At 44.4% G+C, this 23,352-nt stretch overlaps 1 protein-coding gene and 19 non-coding genes across 20 annotated transcripts in view; 13 read left to right on the top strand and 7 right to left on the bottom strand.

The window, feature by feature from the left end:
• Positions 1 to 3,991, top strand: part of LOC134443335 (uncharacterized) — a 3,999-nt gene extending 8 nt beyond the window's left edge. Inside the window, exons 1-6 of the mRNA XM_063193181.1 lie at positions 1 to 126; positions 1,232 to 1,301; positions 1,748 to 1,866; positions 1,973 to 2,048; positions 2,401 to 2,819; positions 3,208 to 3,991. The exon at positions 1 to 126 is cut by the window's left edge and continues 8 nt beyond it. Coding sequence (XP_063049251.1) covers positions 1,838 to 1,866; positions 1,973 to 2,048; positions 2,401 to 2,819; positions 3,208 to 3,301 — 618 coding nt within the window. The 5' untranslated portion in view covers positions 1 to 126; positions 1,232 to 1,301; positions 1,748 to 1,837 and the 3' untranslated portion in view covers positions 3,302 to 3,991. The remainder of the gene's footprint in view (positions 127 to 1,231; positions 1,302 to 1,747; positions 1,867 to 1,972; positions 2,049 to 2,400; positions 2,820 to 3,207) is intronic.
• A 2,279-nt stretch (positions 3,992 to 6,270) lies between these two features.
• trnap-ugg (transfer RNA proline (anticodon UGG)) lies at positions 6,271 to 6,342 on the bottom strand. Its single transcript has one exon. It is a non-coding gene; the product is annotated as a tRNA-Pro (tRNA).
• A 187-nt stretch (positions 6,343 to 6,529) lies between these two features.
• On the bottom strand, positions 6,530 to 6,601 carry trnad-guc (transfer RNA aspartic acid (anticodon GUC)). The gene has a single exon. It is a non-coding gene; the product is annotated as a tRNA-Asp (tRNA).
• Positions 6,602 to 6,712: 111 nt separating this feature from the next.
• trnat-agu (transfer RNA threonine (anticodon AGU)) lies at positions 6,713 to 6,786 on the top strand. The gene has a single exon. It is a non-coding gene; the product is annotated as a tRNA-Thr (tRNA).
• Positions 6,787 to 6,932: 146 nt separating this feature from the next.
• On the top strand, positions 6,933 to 7,006 carry trnat-ugu (transfer RNA threonine (anticodon UGU)). Its single transcript has one exon. It is a non-coding gene; the product is annotated as a tRNA-Thr (tRNA).
• A 664-nt stretch (positions 7,007 to 7,670) lies between these two features.
• On the top strand, positions 7,671 to 7,742 carry trnaq-cug (transfer RNA glutamine (anticodon CUG)). Its single transcript has one exon. It is a non-coding gene; the product is annotated as a tRNA-Gln (tRNA).
• A 94-nt stretch (positions 7,743 to 7,836) lies between these two features.
• Positions 7,837 to 7,908, bottom strand: trnad-guc (transfer RNA aspartic acid (anticodon GUC)). The gene has a single exon. It is a non-coding gene; the product is annotated as a tRNA-Asp (tRNA).
• Positions 7,909 to 8,034: 126 nt separating this feature from the next.
• trnaq-cug (transfer RNA glutamine (anticodon CUG)) lies at positions 8,035 to 8,106 on the top strand. The gene has a single exon. It is a non-coding gene; the product is annotated as a tRNA-Gln (tRNA).
• A 93-nt stretch (positions 8,107 to 8,199) lies between these two features.
• Positions 8,200 to 8,271, bottom strand: trnad-guc (transfer RNA aspartic acid (anticodon GUC)). The gene has a single exon. It is a non-coding gene; the product is annotated as a tRNA-Asp (tRNA).
• Positions 8,272 to 8,384: 113 nt separating this feature from the next.
• On the top strand, positions 8,385 to 8,458 carry trnat-agu (transfer RNA threonine (anticodon AGU)). Its single transcript has one exon. It is a non-coding gene; the product is annotated as a tRNA-Thr (tRNA).
• A 4,714-nt stretch (positions 8,459 to 13,172) lies between these two features.
• Positions 13,173 to 13,246, top strand: trnat-ugu (transfer RNA threonine (anticodon UGU)). Its single transcript has one exon. It is a non-coding gene; the product is annotated as a tRNA-Thr (tRNA).
• A 622-nt stretch (positions 13,247 to 13,868) lies between these two features.
• Positions 13,869 to 13,940, top strand: trnaq-cug (transfer RNA glutamine (anticodon CUG)). Its single transcript has one exon. It is a non-coding gene; the product is annotated as a tRNA-Gln (tRNA).
• Positions 13,941 to 14,034: 94 nt separating this feature from the next.
• trnad-guc (transfer RNA aspartic acid (anticodon GUC)) lies at positions 14,035 to 14,106 on the bottom strand. The gene has a single exon. It is a non-coding gene; the product is annotated as a tRNA-Asp (tRNA).
• A 125-nt stretch (positions 14,107 to 14,231) lies between these two features.
• Positions 14,232 to 14,303, top strand: trnaq-cug (transfer RNA glutamine (anticodon CUG)). Its single transcript has one exon. It is a non-coding gene; the product is annotated as a tRNA-Gln (tRNA).
• Positions 14,304 to 14,581: 278 nt separating this feature from the next.
• On the top strand, positions 14,582 to 14,655 carry trnat-agu (transfer RNA threonine (anticodon AGU)). The gene has a single exon. It is a non-coding gene; the product is annotated as a tRNA-Thr (tRNA).
• Positions 14,656 to 21,335: 6,680 nt separating this feature from the next.
• On the bottom strand, positions 21,336 to 21,407 carry trnad-guc (transfer RNA aspartic acid (anticodon GUC)). Its single transcript has one exon. It is a non-coding gene; the product is annotated as a tRNA-Asp (tRNA).
• A 160-nt stretch (positions 21,408 to 21,567) lies between these two features.
• Positions 21,568 to 21,639, top strand: trnaq-cug (transfer RNA glutamine (anticodon CUG)). The gene has a single exon. It is a non-coding gene; the product is annotated as a tRNA-Gln (tRNA).
• Positions 21,640 to 21,733: 94 nt separating this feature from the next.
• trnad-guc (transfer RNA aspartic acid (anticodon GUC)) lies at positions 21,734 to 21,805 on the bottom strand. The gene has a single exon. It is a non-coding gene; the product is annotated as a tRNA-Asp (tRNA).
• A 113-nt stretch (positions 21,806 to 21,918) lies between these two features.
• On the top strand, positions 21,919 to 21,992 carry trnat-agu (transfer RNA threonine (anticodon AGU)). The gene has a single exon. It is a non-coding gene; the product is annotated as a tRNA-Thr (tRNA).
• A 146-nt stretch (positions 21,993 to 22,138) lies between these two features.
• On the top strand, positions 22,139 to 22,212 carry trnat-ugu (transfer RNA threonine (anticodon UGU)). The gene has a single exon. It is a non-coding gene; the product is annotated as a tRNA-Thr (tRNA).
• The last annotated feature ends 1,140 nt before the right edge of the window (positions 22,213 to 23,352 follow it).

Here is a 23,352-nt window from a genome sequence, read left to right as displayed (position 1 = left end):
GATGGGATGTTCGCTATAGTCAGATCTGCTAAAGAAGACGAAGCAAGTAAACACAACACAAGCTCCCTTTTGGCAAGACGACACAACACAACAACAAACAGTGGAAATATGTCTAAATTCGACAAGGTGAGTGGTTGATTACTATGTGTGTATGGCTGCTAGCTGTCGACGTTTACTTTAGAAAGTACTTCATGTCGTGCCATAGCTAATTGCAGGCAAGCTGACACTTGTTTGCGGTCTGTGGGATATATGACCATTAAGCGAGACATAATAACACTAACTTAACTAAACCATGCACGGCATTGTGTTGATAAGATGAGGTGAGGAAATTCTACCGCTGATTTGTTTTATCAACTTGTTTACTACACCACCATGGCTCTATTCACTTATTCTGACACTCGCATGACGTTTGTTCTCCGCTGGTTATTTGTTATTGCGCGAGTAGACTGTGCTTAATTCCGAAGTAAGCTTAATAGAGGCATGAAACGTATGAAAAGAATAACACCTGATTTGTCCGTGATATGATTGAATGAACAACTGATTTCAGACGCAGGCTACGCTAGTTCTAATGGACTGCTGTCACTGTCAGCACTACTGTAGTAGCTAGCTTGGATGCTGATGGAGGGGAGGGAGCAGTGATGATGATTGTGATTCTGTGGTCCAAGATTGAATGATGGCCTGAGAAGATGCCTGTAGCTGCTACTATATTGTTGATCTGTGTGGGGTAGTAGCCTAAGCTATGTGTTTGTGGCATATTGTTGAAAGAACTCTGGTATACCAGAGGAGTGCTGCCAGCCTACTTGCAATACAGACATAATCACTTCAAACTTCAAAATGTGAAAATGGCATAAAGATGGGCCTTTATGCAACAAAGATCCTTATTTATTTGTTTGCTGTGATAATAATGTTCTCATGCATGACATGACAGTTGGGAAGTTGTAATGATGTACGGTAGTCTACGAATTATGTAGTCTATGAATGTATACAAAATCAGCTGTTAAATGGAGTCTATTGCTATAATCATCTAATTATTGTGTTATTAAGCCCCAGGTTTATTTGAAAAATAGTTATTGCATGCCCAAGAAGTCACACTGTAAGCTAACAATTGCTCTCTGTTGACATTTGTTTAATGTTGGAATGGATGGTCGAAAGGTAGCCCTACCATGCCCATCATCATTAGACAACCAAGGAATGTAGGTGGACTGGGATATTTTCCTTCTTTTTTTTCCAGATTGAGAAGTGTCCAAGGATGGCTGGCGGTCAGAGGTCCTGTTGTGTGTCTGTAGATTCTTACTCAGCAGGTAACACTACTATACTATATCATATGTATCCATCAACACTTGTTCCAGGTCATGTTAAGATTGTCTACCTTAGCTGACAGAGTATGTTTTTCTGCATTGGTTTATCCCAACTCACAGAATGTCTTTTTGCACAATTACCTTTTTTACATTTATTATCTCTACTATTTTATTTTATTTTCCCCTCCCTGATGACTATTCCTGTGTTATTTGTGTCTTGAAATGTCCATGTGGGCTTTTGTGTATTCGGGTATTTATGTAAGCTACTGGATACCTGAATTTCCCCCTGGGGATCAATAAAGTTACTCTACTACTACTGCTAATATACACTTGAATTGTCACTGATAAACACTTGAATTGTACTTTTCTTTTTTACACTGACATCTACACGTGAATATGAATGCTAATGTAATCAATTTTCTTATTTTGGATCAACTGCCTGCCAACAGGTGCAGACCGCACTGGGGTCCACGGGTTGTATAGACAGATGTAAAGACTGACTGCTTTGCAGACTCAAGCTACTCTGTCCACTGAGGGAGATGCAAGATCTTCAGCCAATGTTGTCTCAGTGAGTAATAATATGAGTCGGCTTGTTAAATGGCTAGATAAAAGTATGTATGTGTAGTTAATGTACATGTACATGAATGTAATACATATTGTCTATCCCCCTCCAGGCTCCAGCCACTGAGTCAGGCACCCCAGGCCCTCAGTCCAGCTTCGGTCCACACCCCTATTTTTGCATGTGCCTCTGTAAGTAACGTGAAACTTTACTAATACATTTGTCATAATATGAGCATACAGTACATCCACGCCTAGACAGACCCACATCTTAAACCGTTCCCATTGTCCTCAGTAGAATATAGTAGTGTGTTTACAAAGCAGGAAATGAACATAGGCTATCATTGTATGTTGCTGTTTACACCCTCCCTAATTAGTCGTTGTTGATCAAAGCATCTGTTTAAAGTAATAAAATATACATAACTGTGGTGTAAAAAATAAAATTAGTGGTGTATGGGAAATCCTCATAAGTGTTCTAAGTAATTCAATTCCATGTGTTCTTTCCATTCATTCATTCTCTCTCTCTCTCTCCCTCCCTCCTAAGGCTCTGCAGGACCTGACCCAAGATTCTGAGCACACGTCACTGTTGGTGGAAGAGCACGATGAAGTAGAAGTGGCTGCCGCAGAGGAAGAGGAGGGCGTTGACCCCACAGTGCTTGATATGGCTCCACCATCTCCTGATGACGACACAATAAGGCACACCTTTGGCTTCTTGGCACAGCTCCCAGGCACATACTTTACTCCTGTACCCTCCACTACTGCCCATGACACAATCTCCAACACTGGCGTGACCTCCATGACCTCAACCACACTGCTGACCCTGGCACGACCTCCATCACTGCTGACCCTGGCACGACCTCTACTAACTCCAACCCTGGCACCATCTCCACCACCGCTGGTACCTCCTCCTCGCGGGTTGCAGGGATACAGCCTACTGGACCTACTGAATTGCACAAAACTATGGTAAGCAAAAGTGTGGAGTGTGAAAATGGATAGAGATGTTATGGAAATTAAACAGAGGTGTCAAAGAACACAGAAGAACACAGTTCCTTCCAACAGAGTTAACTCATCTGACCTGTTCACTTATCTTATGGTCAGCTGACTCTGTGCTGGTTGGAATAAGTTTGTGGTGTGTGCTTTTTAGGTTTTTAGTGTTTTTAATAACAACACAGTCTAGCTACCTCATTAGGTACAACTTAGTAAATGGTGTAACAGCTATGTAATTTCATGTGCTATTGTTGTACTTACAGCACACATTTAATTTGAATTATGACACCTCAGAAAGTGAAGTATGAATATGCTATTAAATGTATAACATTGTCATTCTCTCCCCCCCCCATTATTTTACTAGGCTGTTGAATACCAGTGTCCCTGAATACCAGCACATTGACAGACTTCCAGAATATTTGCTTGGGCTCCTGGATCAGACATCTCTTCCTCACTAATCACAAGGCAAAATAGTAGCCCTTTGGAAAAGACTGGATGAACGTGACAAGCGGGTTGCTGTATGCTGCACGGCACCAAGACAAACTCCTGTGTGGACATTTTAAAATGCCAAAGAAGCCTTCAAAGACATCAGTTGTGGAGAGCACAACCCGTAGCATCTTGGATGCAAGCAGTACACCTGTGGCTGGACTGTTGTCAGCTTGTGGAGACAGTTGGTATTAGACTGTGTGATGAACACAGACTATTTGAAAGGTTTGATAGTCTCTGTAATGTTAATGGGTTTTTTTGTTGGGCGGGGTCATTATTGGGATTTGATCTGATTTTTATAATCACGTAATGGTGCAACATATGTCTTATTTTCTTTTAAATGGCCTATGGATACTTGACCCGGATTTTCCTCTGTCTGGACCATGCACAGTGACTTTTTGAGACTCAGACTGTACCTATGAAACATGTGATGGACCACTCTTATTCTCTCATCACCAACCTCAGCGGTGTGTGTGTGTCTGTGTGTCAGTGTTTTTATATATGAATGGTACTGGACACCTTATTTTCCCTCAGGATTAATGGAAAATGGAAAATGTTCTGCTCTACTCTAAAGAAGGAATTAAAGTTGCCATTGTCAGCTGATGCTGGCTTTTTTTTAAACATTAAATATGGTTAAAAAATAAAATTTCTACTTAATTACACCTCTGCTCTGTTCCTTCTCTTTGTTGTTTTTACTAAACACATGGAAACTTGTATTGCATGCTTTAGTGGGAGATGAGAAATGGGTTCCTGAAAGGAGGACAGTTTTGCATTACTACTTAATGACTTTTATGACCATTCTATTCATTCATTTCATAACTCCTTTTTTTTTGTTCATGGAATTAATTGCACCCAATTCACTTGAATTCCATACACTGGTTAAATAAATGTAAAGAATACTTTGAAGTAACTCTAAATATGGTGGACACTGCAGAATGTAAGTGGTAATGGACCTTGACGCAACCTTTTGCACTAGAGATTCACATTTCCACAGCTTAGGTAAGTGGTGGAGGAAGAACAAAAAAATGACACACTGTTGCATTGACATACTCATGTCATTCAGTTCAATAATGCAAATAATATTTCTATGCAAACATCCAAATACAACATGAAATTGTGCCATAATTCCATTCCTTGGTAAATGAAGGAAGAACATCCCAAAACGTTCCCTTCCCTACTGTAAAACATGTAACCTTGTAATAACAGAATATTCAAAATGCATTGCTGCACATTTGTTTGTGTCCATTGAGTGGCGCAGATCATTTAGATGTCATTATCTGATATTTGTAGGCCTTATGGACAAATAAAACAAAAAGTGAATGCATACATTAACATTATTCCTTTAGACGGTAATGCCAGTTTCAGAGACCTGATGTTCTTGAACGCACCATTTTTCACCCTCCCCGTTTCGAATCCCGGCTGATCTTCACATCATTTTCAAAGAGTTTTGATCTACTGTTTCTAGATCTAACAACGCATGAAACAGCATGATATGACACCAAATCATTGTACCAGCCCCCCTTTTTTCTTCCTTTCTCCCTTTTTCCCTTTCTTTTCCTCCTTTTTCTTCTCCCCCCTTCTTCCCCCTCGCTTGTGGCCGTATGTTCCCCAGCTTTAGCGCATCGCCTTAACCACTCGGCCACGACTACTACTTGGTGCCTTCTCCGTGCATGTTATGCTGTCCTGTCGCTTCCACAATGCCAACATGGCAATTATCGTTGTGGTGGATGCGCGCAATGTAATAACACCCAGAAAGTGCAGTCTTTCCGCCATCCCCACAATAATAGGTCGTTTCCAATTAAGAGTGTGATAACCTGCAGTTCCACACACATAGTATACACCCTAACATGCCCATGTGGTCTCGTGTATGTGGGTAAGACCACACGCCAGCTGAAGCAACGCATAAGTGAACACAAAAGCACTATACGTCGTAATGACAGAGACTATCCCGTTGCAATCCATTTTAACGACTTAAAACATGACATCTCGACACTACGCTTCTGTGGCATTGAACAGGTTCGGCTACCAAGGAGAGGAGGAAATCACGACCTGCTCCTAAAGCGGCGTGAGGCTTTTTGGATTTACACCCTTCAAACACTGGCACCAAAGGGATTAAATGACGAGTTCAATTTGAATGTGATGCTATAAGATTTCTGCCCCCTTTTGATAGATGGGATCCACAAGTGTGTTTTTTTTTTTTTTTTTTTATATATATAAAAAAATGTCTTTATTTTGTTTAAAACATGTCTTTATTTTGCAAAGCAATGACTTTATTTTGTATCCTCTTTATTCTTTTCTTAGATTTTGATGGTGAATACTTAATACAAGCGGTATATGGCTTCCTGACTGAAGAGACAGGCGTTTCCTCACTCCAAACAGGTTGCGCAATGGATAGGTGATGTGGCAATCTATCAATGGAGTGACGTGACCTGCGCAACAGGACCCGATTGGTCCTAGCTACTCAACCAAACTTTTCAAAAGTTCTGTGTTTGAATTGTGTTTGTAACTTTACCTGAAGAAGGTCGGATGACCGAAACGTTGTATTAAAGTTTGTTGGTGGAACGGACAGTGTGCGGGATTTCTTTTCACTTCGCTTCCACAATGCCAACATGGCTCCTGTGAGTGATTGTGGTCAGAAATGAGCCACTGAGCAATAATCACATGAAAGGTAGCCTTTCCTGTCGCAGGACAACAAACGATTGGCACCGCCAACTGCACTGCATAAAGGGCTCGTCCGGGATTTGAACCCAAAGCGAGAATCATACCCCTAGACCAACGAGCCACAAAAACAGCTGGGAAGCTGCTTTGCTTTTTCGGCAGGAAGCATCAAGCAGCGAGAGATGCCTCGCAGTCATCACATGGAAATCATAACAGCGCCCTCTCACCATGTGGCCACTTTGTGCCAAGGGAGAGAGTTGGATTATCACTGGCAAGGAAACGAGGGCTCGTCCGGGAGTTGAACCCGGGACCTCTCGCACCCAAAGCGAGAATCATACCCCTAGACCAACGAGCCACAAAAACAGCTGTGAAGCTGCTTTGCTTTTTCGGCAGGAAGCATCAAGCAGCGAGAGATGCCTTGCAGTCATCATCAAATCTCTGTGGAACCTTTCCTGTTGTCCTTCGGTCAAACAACGAGACGGGAGTGGACAAATTGCCAAGATGTGCGCATCAGTGTTACAAGCCAAAAGGCCTCTCAATGCCTCCCCGTCGGGGAATCGAACCCCGGTCTTCCGCGTGACAGGCGGAGATACTGTCCACTATACTAACGAGGATTGGGCTGTGAAGTCCTCCGCTTTGGCGCGTCGCACAAGACGATAATGTCTACTTGACAAAGCTGAGCATGATTTGACGTTACCTCTGTTGTCTTGAATTTTTTTTGTAGTGGTGCTGTGGCTTAGTTGGTTAAAGCGCCTGTCTAGTAAACAGGAGATCCTGGGTTCAAATCCCAGCAGTGCCTTATGTTCGACAGCTGTCTACAGGCAGTAAGAAGTCAGCTTCGGGGCTCTTAAGTGTGTAGTTGAAGCTGTCGATGTGACTAGCCTAAATTGCAAGACCGCTGCCATGAATGCATGCCTGCATGCCTGCTGAGAGATGTCAGCACCAGGCGCTGTGGCTTAGTTGGTTAAAGCGCCTGTCTTGTAAACAGGAGACCCTGGGTTCGAATCCCAGCAGTGCCTTGTGTTAAAAAAGTGTACACCTTGAAGGTGATAAGAACTCGCCTCGAGAGATGTTACTTGTGTAGCAGTCCCGACTCGCTTGAACTCTGTGAAACATCATGCCTGTCAGCAGGAGGTGTGGGGGCATCTGGGGCCGTCAAAACACCCGTCTTGGAAATTCAATGGTCCTGGGTTCAAATCCCTCTCTTCGAAGCTCTCTGGATTGGTGTTAGGGTTGGGGTTAACCCAGCGTGCCGGAGTCGCTCTCTGGATTAGGGTTCAACCAGCGAGCGCAAGTCGCTCTCTGGATTAGGGTTTTGACTTCCCCTGCGGGCGCTAGTCGCTCTCTGGAACAGTGGGCTCGGTCAACTTCACATTGGCCATCTGGGTATTGTGTCGTTGCCTGCCTTTCAACTGTGCCAACTCTGAAACAGATGAAAAGCCTCCTCAAAGCCTCCCCGTCGGGGAATCGAACCCCGGTCTTCCGCGTGACAGGCGGAGATACTGTCCACTATACTAATGGGAGTGCGGGTAGTGTTGCTGCTGTCAGTGACACAAGCTTGAGGAAAGCAGCCTCGATAGCCAATGTGCCTGGCGCTTGAGCACAATATGCACGCATTTGCCGCCCGATTCAGCGCAACGAGCACGCCTTGGGCAGGCTCCGGCTTCCACGGCAGTGTGAAGTGGTTCCATGGTGTAATGGTTAGCACTCTGGACTCTGAATCCAGCGATCCGAGTTCAAATCTCGGTGGAACCTTTCCTGTTGTCCTTCGATCCCACAGCGAAGCGAGGAGTGGATAAATTGCCAAGATGTGTGCATCGGCCTTACAAGCCAAAAGGCCTCTCAATTCCTCCCCGTCGGGGAATCGAACCCCGGTCTTCCGCGTGACAGGCGGAGATACTGTCCACTATACTAACGAGGATGGCACGGTGTCCCACGTGTTCAGTCAGCGCATCTCGTGACAAAGCCTTATAGCGGACTTCCGCTAGCTCAAGCGCTAAGCCCTTGGATGCTGCGCGGCCCCGCAGCTCACACACCCAGCGAGCAAGGTTCCATGGTGTAATGGTTAGCACTCTGGACTCTGAATCCAGCGATCCGAGTTCAAATCTCGGTGGAACCTTTCCTGTTGTCCTTCGGTCAAACAACGAGACGGGAGTGGACAAATTGCCAAGATGTGCGCATCAGTGTTACAAGCCAAAAGGCCTCTCAATGCCTCCCCGTCGGGGAATCGAACCCCGGTCTTCCGCGTGACAGGCGGAGATACTGTCCACTATACTAACGAGGATTGGGCTGTGAAGTCCTCCGCTTTGGCGTGTGGCACCCGAGGAAAATGTCTACTTGAAAAAGCTGAGCATGATTTGACGTTACCTCTGATGTCTTGAATTTTCCTGCTGTAGAGGCGCTGTGGCTTAGTTGGTTAAAGCGCCTGTCTAGTAAACAGGAGATCCTGGGTTCGAATCCCAGCAGTGCCTTATGTTCGACAGCTGTCTACAGGCGGTGAGATGTCGGTACCACTCAGAGGGGCAAAGGTTGTTTATATTTTTTGAAAAGATACATGTCTGAAGTTAACATTTTTGTATGATAACCCTTCTGGAAGTACAGCCAAGTTAGGGTTATCAGCCGTCAAAGTAACACCCCCCCATCAAAAATAAAGGTTTTTAAGATGGGTGCCTGTCTTTCTACTGACCCTTGTTTAAGACATATAGGGATGCTTAATTATGTTATGTGTGGTGTAGTTGCGAAGGGGAGACTCTGAGCTTTCATCCGACACCTTTCGAGAACATTTTGGTTAAGTATAGCCCTCCCTGCAGCTCTTCAAACATTTACTCAGACACATTTATTTCCATTTTCGCCGATATCATCTCTTGTCTTTTCATACTGTGGCATCAGGGAGCATCAGAGAGACCTATTTTAAACTCTAAAAGACTGTCTTGAGTATCAGGAATCTGAAAATGTATCCTTTCACTATGTTATCCCATGTTTAGGGGGTGATTTTCAGTCTTGTATGAGGCATGCCACTTTTTTGTTGCTGTTTTTTCTTGTGTGCTAATGTCTCGTATAGTCAGGAGGCAAGGCCTTTTTGAGACAGTCTGCAGTTGGTTATCATAGGCTTGTTATATATCATCAGGGAAGCCGACAGGGGGGGGACAAAGGGATGTCTTGTCCCGGGCCCAGGGAGAGAGGGGGGCCAGAATTGGATCCTCATTACATTGTATGTATTGAATTTGGGCGCCTTTCAGATGTCTTTGTCCCGGGCCCAGCCAAGGCTGTCAGCGGCGCTGTATATCATATGAAAGCTTGGATTGTATAGTATACAGATATGACCATGTATTTGGTGTACCCATTTGCATAGCAACCTATTTGCATAGCAACGGTTGCCAATTTGTTGTCATGACTGAAACTTAATTATATGTCCAAAATACCTCAAGACGTTTCAACCTTGAAGATGAATTTGAGTGGTAACCGCAATATATCTGACTCCCACTCCACTTTTCTTTTTTTACACCGCATTGTACATGACCCCACACTACTCTATCAGTTCCATGTAGTGGTAAACTGGCAACGCTTCTAGGGCCATTCTGCAATTGGTTATCATAGCTCATTATACAACATATTAAAGCTTGGAGTTTGCAGTATATGGGATATTATGATATATTTGCTGTACCTATTTGCCTAGCAACGCAGGTAAAGGATTTTCCTTACCAACCAGCATCAATGATACAGTTTCTCAGTGATTCCATTGTGTTATGATCCGTGAATCCTGACTACTTGTCCTAATATCAGTGTTGTGATGCAATACATCAAGAGGTTATATACATCTGCTACATATGTGATAATGGCCCATTTGATGTTAGTCTTCCAACCAAAATCATAGCAAATGTGTGAGAAATACAATAGGCCTTTAAACACATCGTGTCAACTTTAGTAGACATATTGTGTCATGTTAAATATGACTTAAAAATGTTCGGTTACTACATGTCAGACCTACATGTATCTTAATTTTACATGTGCTTAGCAGCAGAGATGGGAAAAGAGTTGAAGTTGTACTCAAGTGAGCGTAGGCCTATCTTTCTTAAATCTTACTCGAGGGGTAAGTAAAAGTGATGTACTCATCCAAAATCTGCTCAAGTAAAGGTAAAGTAGTTCAATAAAGTACTGAACTTAAAATGTAATTTGAAGAAAAATTGTTCCTTGTTACTTTCAATTAGATGTCCTCTAGAGGCCTAAGCCTCTTTTTTGGGTTTTTTATGGCTCATTTTGTGACAGGAAAGGATTGGCGAGAGAGAGAGAGGCGGCAGCCTGGTGCCCTATCTAGCAACGGTCCATGCCTAGTCCTTTTGAGATGCTCTTCATTTAGTGATTTTGTTTAGTCAATAATGACACATCTGGTGTTCCCAGACAGGCCGTCTTGCAGGAAAACCAGCAGGTCTATCATCTACAAACCTAAAGGCCAACTTGGGTCTTGGGTAGTAGTTTGAACAGGCAGCACGGCTTTGTTGAATCTGGTATTGAAGACCTAGACTGTATCAGAGGTGTCATGATTTATAGCAAAATGTAAAAACTCTCTGTGATATAACACTTGAAGATCATGAAGAAGTTGAACATATTGCAAAGGAAGAGTGAGGGACAATACCATCAGAAAAGTGCAAAAAGCTCATTGATGAATGCAACACTTGTTTGGAAGCTGTGATTGGCATTGTGCACCCAAATACTACTGGTGAGGACTGTATACTGACCATTCAGAAGACACAAATATAATTTCAGCAGGGGATGATTTCTTGGCACACGTTGGGCCCCTTTGTACCAATCAAGCATCATTACAATGCCCCAGTCTACTTGAGCATTGTTGCAGGCAGTTAAATGGCTTCTTATGGCAAAAGGGGTAGGCTACAGCCCAGTACCCAGCCCAGTACCAGCCCAGCAAGGTGTACCTAAGTAGCAGGTAAGTGTACATCTTCTTTATGTATGCATTTTTTCTTTCTAAAGTGGTATGTAGTATACAGTATACAGTGTACAGTTTTATGCACAAGTCAGTATACAGGTGGGATTTCATCCTGCAACCCCCTGATCTGATGTCCATCTCCTGAACCACTACGCCATAACTGCCCCATGTGCTGTTACAGTATGTTTAACATGGCTGTTATGTAACTGTATGAATGCCACAGTTGGTCCTACTCTCTACATTTACAGTGCATGTGCAGGGAGTACTACTCAGTGTGATATGAGGTTCTGTGCTGTTGTAACATTAGCACACGTAGAGTAGCAGGGCAATAACAAACGCATTACATCTACTGTGACTACCAGGTTCATAGAGTTCAATGTTCAGCATGGTATCCTATTGTAATGCACTGTACTCTACTGAACTATACTCTACTGTACCATACAGTACTCCACTTCACTCTACTCCATTGTTCATTACTGCTGCTTGGGTCTAGGGATGGGTCTCAGTGTATGCCTGGGAAGTGAGCTGCAGTTGCTCAGTTGGTACACCAACACATGTGAATACAGTACATGTATGCATGTTGCTTCATCAGTGGCAAGGTGTAGTAGTTGTTGCAGCAGTATGAAGTTCAGAACTTGTGCTATCTTTGCAAAGCCCTGATGACATTGTACCCCACTCTTCCTTTGCAAACCTCTTCATGATCTTCACCTCAAGTGTTCTTGCGGAGCGTTTTTAAATGTTGCTGTAAATCATGATACATGTGGTGCGACCAAGGCCTCCAGGAGGAGAGAAGTGCCGCAAACTCTCGAGTTAAATAAACAAGTTTTTAATGTGACAACGTTGTCACATTAAAATCTTGTTTATTTAATTTGAGAGTGTGCAGCACTTCTCTCCTCCTGCAAGTGTGCAACTGCACTCAGGACCCGCCAGGTTAGTGGGGGGATTAATTAACGCTCTCCACCATCCTCTTCCATGACTGAGGCACCCCAATTATGGTACCGTCCCACTGCACTGCTCCCTTTCGGATGCCCTTTGGGGGCTGCCCCCTTGCACGGGTGAGGCATAAATGCAATTTTGTTGTGTGTCGTGCGCACAGTGTGTAGTGTGTTGTGGAGTGCTGTGTCACAATGTGAATGGGTGTAGGAGGGCTTTCACTTCACTTTCACATGACTACTAAAAAGGGACAAGTTAAGGAATGAGTTTATGTTGTGTTTTTCACACAATTGCTATGATTTCAGTTGCAAGACTAATATCAAAGGGGACATTATCACATATATTTCTGGTATATAACCTCTGGGTGCATAACAACATTCATTTTAGGACAAGTAGTCAGGATTCAGACACCATATAACACAATGGAATCACTGAGAAACTATATCATTGATACTGGTTATGGAAAATGATTTGCCTAGTTAACATTGCTCTGCAAACAGGTACACCAAATATATGATAATATCTGAATATACTACCCACTCCAAGCTTTCATATGGTATATAACAAGCTATGACAACCAACTGCAAAATGCACCTAGAGGTATTGCTTCCTGAACTTTATGAGAAAATGGCAAAACTGTGTTTTGAAAAAAAGACCATGCCTCATACAAGACTGAAAATCACCCCCTAAACATGGGATAACATGGTGAAAGGATACATTTTCAGATTCCTGATACTCAAGACAATATTTTAGAGTTTAAAATAGGTCTTTCTGATGCTCCCTGATGCCACAGTATGAAAAGACAAGAGATGATATCGGCAAAAATGGAAAAAAATGTGTCTGAGTAAATGTTTGAAGAGCTGCAGGGAGGGCTATACTTAACCAAATTGTTCTCGAAAGGTGTCAAATGAAAGCTCAGAGTCTCCCCTTCGCAACGATACCACACATAACAAAATTAACCATCCCTATATGTCTTAAACAAGGGCCAGTAGACAGACAGGCACCCATCTTAAAAACCTTTATTTTTGATGGGGGGGTGTTACTTTAACGGCTGATAACCCTAACTTGGCTGTACTTCCAGAAGGGTTATCATACAAAAATGTTGACTTCAGACATGTATCTTTTCAAAAAATATAAGCAACCTTTGCCCCTCTGAGTGGTACCGACATCTCACCTGGCCCGTGGACTAGTAAGAAGTCAGCTTCGGGGCTCTTAAGTGTGTAGTTGAAGCTGTCGATGTGACTAGCCTAAATTGCAAGACCGCTGCCATGAGTGCATGCCTGCATGCCTGCTGAGAGATGTCAGTACCAGGCGCTGTGGCTTAGTTGGTTAAAGCGCCTGTCTTGTAAACAGGAGACCCTGGGTTCGAATCCCAGCAGTGCCTTGTGTTGATAAAGTGTACACCTTGAAGGCGATAAGAACTCGCCTCGAGAGATGTTACTTGTGTAGCAGTCCCGACTCGCTTGAACTGTGTGAAACATCATGCCTGTCAGCAGGAGGTGTGGGGGCATCTGGGGCCGTCAAAACACCCGTCTTGGAAATTCAATGGTCCTGGGTTCAAATCCTTCTCTTCGAAGCTCTCTGGATTGGTGTTAGGGTTAACCCAGCGTGCCGGAGTCGCTCTCTGGATTAGGGTTTTGACTTCCCCTGCGGGCGCGAGTCGCTCTCTGGAACAGTGGGCTCGGTCAACTTCACCTTGGTCATCTGGGCATTGTGTCGTTGCCTGCCTTTCAACTGTGCCAACTCTGACACAGGTGAAAAGCCTCATCAAAGCTTCCCCGTTGGGGAATCGAACCCCGGTCTTCCGCGTGACAGGCGGAGATACTGTCCACTATACTAACGAGGAGTGCGGGCAGTGTTGCTGCTGTCAGTGATACAAGCTTGAGGAAAGCAGCCTCGATAGCCAATGTGCCTGGCGCTTGAGCACAATATGCACACATTTGCCGTCCGATTCAGCGCAACGAGCACGCCTTGGGCAGGCTCCGGCTTCCACGGCAGTGTGAAGTGGTTCCATGGTGTAATGGTTAGCACTCTGGACTCTGAATCCAGCGATCCGAGTTCAAATCTCGGTGGAACCTTTCCTGTTGTCCTTCGATCCCACAGCGAAGCGAGGAGTGGGTAAATTGCCAAGATGTGTGCATCGGCGTTACAAGCCAAAAGGGCTCTCAATTCCTCCCCGTCGGGGAATCGAACCCCGGTCTTCCGCGTGACAGGCGGAGATACTGTCCACTATACTAACGAGGATGGCCACTGTCCCACATGTTCAGTCAGCGCACCTCGTGACAAAGCCTTATAGCGGACTTCTGTTAGCTCAAGCGCTAAGCCCTTGGATGCTGCGCGGCCCCGCAGCTCACACACCCAGCGAGCAAGGTTCCATGGTGTAATGGTTAGCACTCTGGACTCTGAATCCAGCGATCCGAGTTCAAATCTCGGTGGAACCTTTCCTGTTGTCCTTCGCTCAAACAACGAGACGGGAGTGGACAAATTGCCAAGATGTGCGCATCAGTGTTACAAGCCAAAAGGCCTCTCAATGCCTCCCCGTCGGGGAATCGAACCCCGGTCTTTCGCGTGACAGGCGGAGATACTGTCCACTATACTAACGAGGATTGGGCCGGAAGTCCTCCGCTTTGGCGAGTGGCACCCGAGGATAATGTCGACTTGAAAAAGCTGAGCATGATTTGACGTTACCTCTGATGTCTTGAATTTTTCCTGCTGTAGTGGCGCTGTGGCTTAGTTGGTTAAAGCGCCTGTCTAGTAAACAGGAGATCCTGGGTTCGAATCCCAGCAGTGCCTTATTTTCGACAGCTGTCTACAGGCAGTATAGTCCACGGGCCAGGTGAGATGTCGGTACCACTCAGAGGGGCAAAGGTTGTTTATATTTTTTGAAAAGATACATGTCTGAAGTTAACATTTTTGTATGATAACCCTTCTGGAAGTACAGCCAAGTTAGGGTTATCAGCCGTCAAAGTAACACCCCCCCATCAAAAATAAAGGTTTTTAAGATGGGTGCCTGTCTTTCTACTGACCCTTGTTTAAGACATATAGGGATGCTTAATTATGTTATGTGTGGTGTAGTTGCGAAGGGGAGACTCTGAGCTTTCATCCGACACCTTTCGAGAACATTTTGGTTAAGTATAGCCCTCCCTGCAGCTCTTCAAACATTTACTCAGACACATTTATTTCCATTTTCGCCGATATCATCTCTTGTCTTTTCATACTGTGGCATCAGGGAGCATCAGAGAGACCTATTTTAAACTCTAAAAGACTGTCTTGAGTATCAGGAATCTGAAAATGTATCCTTTCACTATGTTATCCCATGTTTAGGGGGTGATTTTCAGTCTTGTATGAGGCATGCCACTTTTTTGTTGCTGTTTTTTCTTGTGTGCTAATGTCTCGTATAGTCAGGAGGCAAGGCCTTTTTGAGACAGTCTGCAGTTGGTTATCATAGGCTTGTTATATATCATCAGGGAAGCCGACAGGGGGGGGACAAAGGGATGTCTTGTCCCGGGCCCAGGGAGAGAGGGGGGCCAGAATTGGATCCTCATTACATTGTATGTATTGAATTTGGGCGCCTTTCAGATGTCTTTGTCCCGGGCCCAGCCAAGGCTGTCAGCGGCGCTGTATATCATATGAAAGCTTGGATTGTATAGTATACAGATATGACCATGTATTTGGTGTACCCATTTGCATAGCAACCTATTTGCATAGCAACGGTTGCCAATTTGTTGTCATGACTGAAACTTAATTATATGTCCAAAATACCTCAAGACGTTTCAACCTGGTAACCGCAATATATCTGACTCCCACTCCACTTTTCTTTTTTTACACCACATTGTACATGACCCCACACTACTCTATCAGTTCCATGTAGTGGTAAACTGGCAACGCTTCTAGGGCCATTCTGCAATTGGTTATCATAGCTCATTATACAACATATTAAAGCTTGGAGTTTGCAGTATATGGGATATTATGATATATTTGCTGTACCTATTTGCCTAGCAACGCAGGTAAAGGATTTTCCTTACCAACCAGCATCAATGATACAGTTTCTCAGTGATTCCATTGTGTTATGATCCGTGAATCCTGACTACTTGTCCTAATATCAGTGTTGTGATGCAATACATCAAGAGGTTATATACATCTGCTACATATGTGATAATGGCCCATTTGATGTTAGTCTTCCAACCAAAATCATAGCAAATGTGTGAGAAATACAATAGGCCTTTAAACACATCGTGTCAACTTTAGTAGACATATTGTGTCATGTTAAATATGACTTAAAAATGTTCGGTTACTACATGTCAGACCTACATGTATCTTAATTTTACATGTGCTTAGCAGCAGAGATGGGAAAAGAGTTGAAGTTGTACTCAAGTGAGCGTAGGCCTATCTTTCTTAAATCTTACTCGAGGGGTAAGTAAAAGTGATGTACTCATCCAAAATCTGCTCAAGTAAAGGTAAAGTAGTTCAATAAAGTACTGAACTTAAAATGTAATTTGAAGAAAAATTGTTCCTTGTTACTTTCAATTAGATGTCCTCTAGAGGCCTAAGCCTCTTTTTTGGGTTTTTTATGGCTCATTTTGTGACAGGAAAGGATTGGCGAGAGAGAGAGGCGGCAGCCTGGTGCCCTATCTAGCAACGGTCCATGCCTAGTCCTTTTGAGATGCTCTTCATTTAGTGATTTTGTTTAGTCAATAATGACACATCTGGTGTTCCCAGACAGGCCGTCTTGCAGGAAAACCAGCAGGTCTATCATCTACAAACCTAAAGGCCAACTTGGGTCTTGGGTAGTAGTTTGAACAGGCAGCACGGCTTTGTTGAATCTGGTATTGAAGACCTAGACTGTATCAGAGGTGTCATGATTTATAGCAAAATGTAAAAACTCTCTGTGATATAACACTTGAAGATCATGAAGAAGTTGAACATATTGCAAAGGAAGAGTGAGGGACAATACCATCAGAAAAGTGCAAAAAGCTCATTGATGAATGCAACACTTGTTTGGAAGCTGTGATTGGCATTGTGCACCCAAATACTACTGGTGAGGACTGTATACTGACCATTCAGAAGACACAAATATAATTTCAGCAGGGGATGATTTCTTGGCACACGTTGGGCCCCTTTGTACCAATCAAGCATCATTACAATGCCCCAGTCTACTTGAGCATTGTTGCAGGCAGTTAAATGGCTTCTTATGGCAAAAGGGGTAGGCTACAGCCCAGTACCCAGCCCAGTACCAGCCCAGCAAGGTGTACCTAAGTAGCAGGTAAGTGTACATCTTCTTTGTGTATGCATTTTTTCTTTCTAAAGTGGTATGTAGTATACAGTATACAGTGTACAGTTTTATGCACAAGTCAGTATACAGGTGGGATTTCATCCTGCAACCCCCTGATCTGATGTCCATCTCCTGAACCACTACGCCATAACTGCCCCATGTGCTGTTACAGTATGTTTAACATGGCTGTTATGTAACTGTATGAATGCCACAGTTGGTCCTACTCTCTACATTTACAGTGCATGTGCAGGGAGTACTACTCAGTGTGATATGAGGTTCTGTGCTGTTGTAACATTAGCACACGTAGAGTAGCAGGGCAATAACAAACGCATTACATCTACTGTGACTACCAGGTTCATAGAGTTCAATGTTCAGCATGGTCTCCTATTGTAACGCACTGTACTCTACTTCACTCTACTCCATTGTTCATTACTGCTGCTTGGGTCTAGGGATGGGTCTCAGTGTATGCCTGGGAAGTGAGCTGCAGTTGCTCAGTTGGTACACCAACACATGTGAATACAGTACATGTATGCATGTTGCTTCATCAGTGGCAAGGTGTAGTAGTTGTTGCAGCAGTATGAAGTTCAGAACTTGTGCTATCTTTGCAAAGCCCTGATGACATTGTACCCCACTCTTCCTTTGCAAACCTCTTCATGATCTTCACCTCAAGTGTTCTTGCGGAGCGTTTTTAAATGTTGCTGTAAATCATGATACATGTGGTGCGACCAAGGCCTCCAGGAGGAGAGAAGTGCCGCAAACTCTCGAGTTAAATAAACAAGTTTTTAATGTGACAACGTTGTCACATTAAAATCTTGTTTATTTAATTTGAGAGTGTGCAGCACTTCTCTCCTCCTGCAAGTGTGCAACTGCACTCAGGACCCGCCAGGTTAGTGGGGGGATTAATTAACGCTCTCCACCATCCTCTTTCATGACTGAGGCACCCCAATTATGGTACCGTCCCACTGCACTGCTCCCTTTCGGAAGGCCCATCGGGGGCTGCCCCCTTGCACAGGTGAGGCATGAATGCAATTTTGTTTTGTGTCGTGCGCACAGTGTGTAGTGTGTTGTGGAGTGCTGTGTCACAATGTGAATGGGTGTAGGAGGGCTTTCACTTCACTTTCACATGACTACTAAAAAGGGACAAGTTAAGGAATGAGTTTATGTTGTGTTTTTCACACAATTGCTATGATTTCAGTTGCAAGACTAATATCAAAGGGGACATTATCACATATATTTCTGGTATATAACCTCTGGGTGCATAACAACATTCATTTTAGGACAAGTAGTCAGGATTCAGACACCATATAACACAATGGAATCACTGAGAAACTATATCATTGATACTGGTTATGGAAAATGATTTGCCTAGTTAACATTGCTCTGCAAACAGGTACACCAAATATATGATAATATCTGAATATACTACCCACTCCAAGCTTTCATATGGTATATAACAAGCTATGACAACCAACTGCAAAATGCACCTAGAGGTATTGCTTCCTGAACTTTATGAGAAAATGGCAAAACTGTGTTTTGAAAAAAAGACCATGCCTCATACAAGACTGAAAATCACCCCCTAAACATGGGATAACATGGTGAAAGGATACATTTTCAGATTCCTGATACTCAAGACAATATTTTAGAGTTTAAAATAGGTCTTTCTGATGCTCCCTGATGCCACAGTATGAAAAGACAAGAGATGATATCGGCGAAAATGGAAAAAAATGTGTCTGAGTAAATGTTTGAAGAGCTGCAGGGAGGGCTATACTTAACCAAAATGTTCTCGAAAGGTGTCAAATGAAAGCTCAGTCTCCCCTTCGCAACGATACCACACATAACAAAATTAAGCATCCCTATATGTCTTAAACAAGGGCCAGTAGACAGACAGGCACCCATCTTAACACATTGAGTACCGACGACGCAATAATACGTTTTTCACGCCCATGCGTTGTATACGTATTTAAATATCATATTTTGAATCTACACCCTTCAATTGACAATATATGTGATTTTGGGAGCTCTGTGATGAACATAAATGACAACATTTGCAGTCAAAAGTTTGTGTTATGATTTGGACATTTTAATTTAACTTACCAAGATGTCTGGATGCCAACCCATGTCGCCTACCTAGACTATCTGTAATAGGCTCCTAATGATCGCGCTGCCTGCATTGATGTTACGGCTCTGCATTTGATTTCATCGCTAAATGATCCTGCAATGGTGCTCTTTTACTCTCTCTGTAGCCCTTCACTTGTGGTATGGTAGCTACAGGAAGGGCTATAGCAACCCAATGTGAATAGGCTGCCGGATGGTGAATCTTGCTATGTTGTTTCCCTAGTATGGTCACTGTTGTGTCTGACTTCACGCAATAGGTAAACACAGAGACCATTGTATATCGTGCCTGAAGTATCTTGAACTTTCTGGACTTGCTAGACCTTTACCAGATCCTTGGATCCAAATGGCACCCGAGCAGTGATTGGAGTAATGCACTCCGATTTGGAAAATTTGATCGCCAAAAAGATACGTTTATTTGATTATTCGCCCCCCCATGCTGAAGTGTCTTCCTGTATGTGAGAAGCCAGAAGCTAGCATAGATGGCTACTTATCATATGGATCGGATGGGCTACATCTAAGCATCATGTCATTTTGATTTGTTGTCAATGTTGGGCTATTATTTCGGGAGTCATCGGGAGCTATTTTAGCAAATGTCTCAGCCTCTGCATGTGTGCAAAGAGTTTGTGTTCAGTCCGCGTGAAAAACGGGGATTTCAAAGGGCATTGATTGCCGATGTCGTAGTGGGACAGAGCAGGAGGTGTGCTGCCGTGTTCGTGAATCGTGCTATATTGTTGTTTCCCTTGTACGATCGGTACGCTAGCGTGTATTGTGTCTGACTTCACGCAATAGGTAAACACAGTGACCATTGTATATCGTGCCAGGAGTATCTTGAACTTTCTGTGCTTGCTACCTAGACCTTTACCAGATCCTTGGATCAAAATGGCACCCGAACTGTAATTGGAGTAATGCGCTCCGATTTGGAAGTTTGATCGCCAACCAGATAAGTTTATTTGATTATTCACCCCCATGCTGAACTTTCTGTGTCTTGTATGTAAAAAGCCAGAAGCTAGCATAGATGGCTACATACGGATCGGATGGTCTACATCGAAGCATTATATCATTGGGATTGGTTGTCAATGTTGGGCTATTATTTCGGAAGTCATCGGGAACTATTTTAGCAAATGTCCCACCTTCTGCGTGTGTGCAAAGAGTTTGTGTTCAGTCTGTGTGAAAAACGTGGATTTCGAAGGGCATTGATTGCCGATGTCGTAGTGGTACAGAGCAGGAGGTGTGTCTTGACGAGCAGGAAGGTGCGTGTCAGAGCTGACCTTGCACCAAATTGTGATTAAAACCAACTCGTCCCCATTCAAATTCGTCACATTCTGAAGAAGCGCACCCTTCACAAAAACCTCAATATCTCAGATTGCAGCTGAATTCCATGGGTACCCGCTTCGGTTTAGCGTGGATTTGCTCGGCAATAAAAGCTCGTAGAGACACACAGTTTTCACCTACTAAGAGGGCAGCGTCTCCACTTTCAAACGAGTCATAACATATTTCAGTGGCCCTATCACATAATACGCTGTGAGTCTACAAATACGTCAAGAAAGGGCTTCGAACGCTGGTATTCTAGGACATAATTCCGTGAGCACCGCCGGTATTCAATGTGTTAAAAACCTTTATTTTTGGTGGGGGGGTGTTACTTTAACGGCTGATAACCCTAACTTGGCTGTATTTCCAGAAGGGTTATCATACAAAAATGTTGACTTCAAAAAATATAAGCAACCTTTGCCCCTCTGAGTGGTACCGACATCTCACCTGGCCCGTGGACTAGTAAGAAGTCAGCTTCGGGGCTCTTAAGTGTGTAGTTGAAGCTGTCGATGTGACTAGCCTAAATTGAACACCCGTCTTGGAAATTCAATGGTCCTGGGTTCAAATCCTTCTCTTCGAAGCTCTCTGGATTGGTGTTAGGGTTAACCCAGCGTGCCGGAGTCGCTCTCTGGATTAGTGTTTTGACTTCCCCTGCGGGCGCGAGTGGCTCTCTGGAACATTGGGCTCGCTCAACTTCACATTGGCCATCTGGGCATTGTGTCGTTGCCTGCCTTTCAACTCTGCCAACTCTGACACAAGTGAAAAGCCTCCTCAAAGCCTCCCCGTCGGGGAATCGAACCCCGGTCTTCCGCGTGACAGGCGGAGATACTGTCCACTATACTAACGAGGAATGCAGACAGTGTTGCTGCTGTCAGTGATACAAGCTTGAGGAAAGCAGCCTCGATAGCCAATGTGCCTGGCGCTTGAGCACAATATGCACACATTTGCCGTCCGATTCAGCGCAACGAGCACGCCTTGGGCAGGCTCCGGCTTCCGCGGCAGTGTGAAGTGGTTCCATGGTGTAATGGTTAGCACTCTGGACTCTGAATCCAGCGATCCGAGTTCAAATCTCGGTGGAACCTTTCCTGTTGTCCTTCGATCCCACAGCGAAGCGAGGAGTGGGTAAATTGCCAAGATGTGTGCATCGGCGTTACAAGCCAAAAGGACTCTCAATTCCTCCCCGTCGGGGAATCGAACCCCGGTCTTCCGCGTGACAGGCGGAGATACTGTCCACTATACTAACGAGGATTGGGCTGTGAAGTCCTCCGCTTTGGCGTGTGGCACCCGAGGAAAATGTCTACTTGAAAAAGCTGAGCATGATTTGACGTTACCTCTGATGTCTTGAATTTTCCTGCTGTAGTGGCGCTGTGGCTTAGTTGGTTAAAGCGCCTGTCTAGTAAACAGGAGATCCTGGGTTCGAATCCCAGCAGTGCCTTATGTTCGACAGCTGTCTACAGGCAGTAAGAAGTCAGCTTCGGGGCTCTTAAGTGTGTAGTTGAAGCTGTCGATGTGACTAGCCTAAATTGCAAGACCGCTGCCATGAATGCATGCCTGCATGCCTGCTGAGAGATGTCAGTACCAGGCGCTGTGGCTTAGTTGGTTAAAGCGCCTGTCTTGTAAACAGGAGACCCTGGGTTCGAATCCCAGCAGTGCCTTGTGTTAAAAAAGTGTACACCTTGAAGGCGATAAGAACTCGCCTCGAGAGATGTTACTTGTGTAGCAGTCCCGACTCGCTTGAACTGTTTGAAACATCATGCCTGTCAGCAGGAGGTTTGGGGGCATCTGGGGCCGTCAAAACGCCCGTCTTGGAAATTCAATGGTCCTGGGTTCAAATCCCTCTCTTCGAAGCTCTCTGGATTGGTGTTAGGGTTGGGGTTAACACAGCGTGCCGGAGTCGCTCTCTGGATTAGGGTTCAACCAGCGAGCGCGAGTCGCTCTCTGGGATAGGGTTTTGACTTCCCCTGCGGGCGCGAGTCGCTCTCTGGAACAGTGGGCTCGGTCAACTTCACATTGGCCATCTGGGCATTGTGTCGTTGCCTGCCTTTCAACTGTGCCAACTCTGACACAGGTGAAAAGCATCCTCAAAGCCTCCCCGTCGGGGAATCGAACCCGGACCTCCCGCGCGGCCAGCGAGGATTGTTTCCGGAAACTTCCCGAAACCGATTCCCATTCATTCTCAATGGTAGTCCGAAAACACTAGTACTGCAATGCCTCCTTCGGCCTCTGCGCCACTATTTTGGCGCTGTTCCAAACTATATAGAGCGACTCGCTCCGAAAATGTTTCATCCTAGGAGTCATCTCGAGACGACTTATTACGTGGCGGGACAGCAGGACCGAGACAGACACATCGACTCTAATCCGCGACTCTCATCAGGACCATTCGTCACTATTTCTACTCCGTTGTGATTTAAGGTAAGATTTAAAATGTACTTGTAGGTTTTAAACAGAAAGGCATGTCTTCGAATCTTCATTTGATTAGCTTAGCATACGTGGTGTCTGGCTGTGCGGTGCTGTCTACGGTGTGTTGTCGAACACAATACGGACCAATGCTTATTTTGTGTTAATTATGTAGAATCGACAATAGGTTATCATTGTGTGTATGCGTAGTTATACTGCCAGGCGGCAACTGGCTTTTTTAGACGAAGTTCAGTTTTGTGTCATGAAGTGTAAGCATAGCTTACCAAGGCAATAGTTTTAAGTGTCTAAAGTTGAAAGTATTCGTGTGGTTAGATGGAAGATAGGAAAGTTGGGTTAGTGAGATGTGTTTTTAAATTCACATCCACTTGCAATCCACA

Source organism: Engraulis encrasicolus, unplaced genomic scaffold (assembly GCF_034702125.1).
Source record: "Engraulis encrasicolus isolate BLACKSEA-1 unplaced genomic scaffold, IST_EnEncr_1.0 scaffold_315_np1212, whole genome shotgun sequence".
Classification (NCBI taxonomy): domain Eukaryota; kingdom Metazoa; phylum Chordata; class Actinopteri; order Clupeiformes; family Engraulidae; genus Engraulis; species Engraulis encrasicolus.
This window is presented reverse-complemented; position numbering and strand designations above follow the sequence as displayed.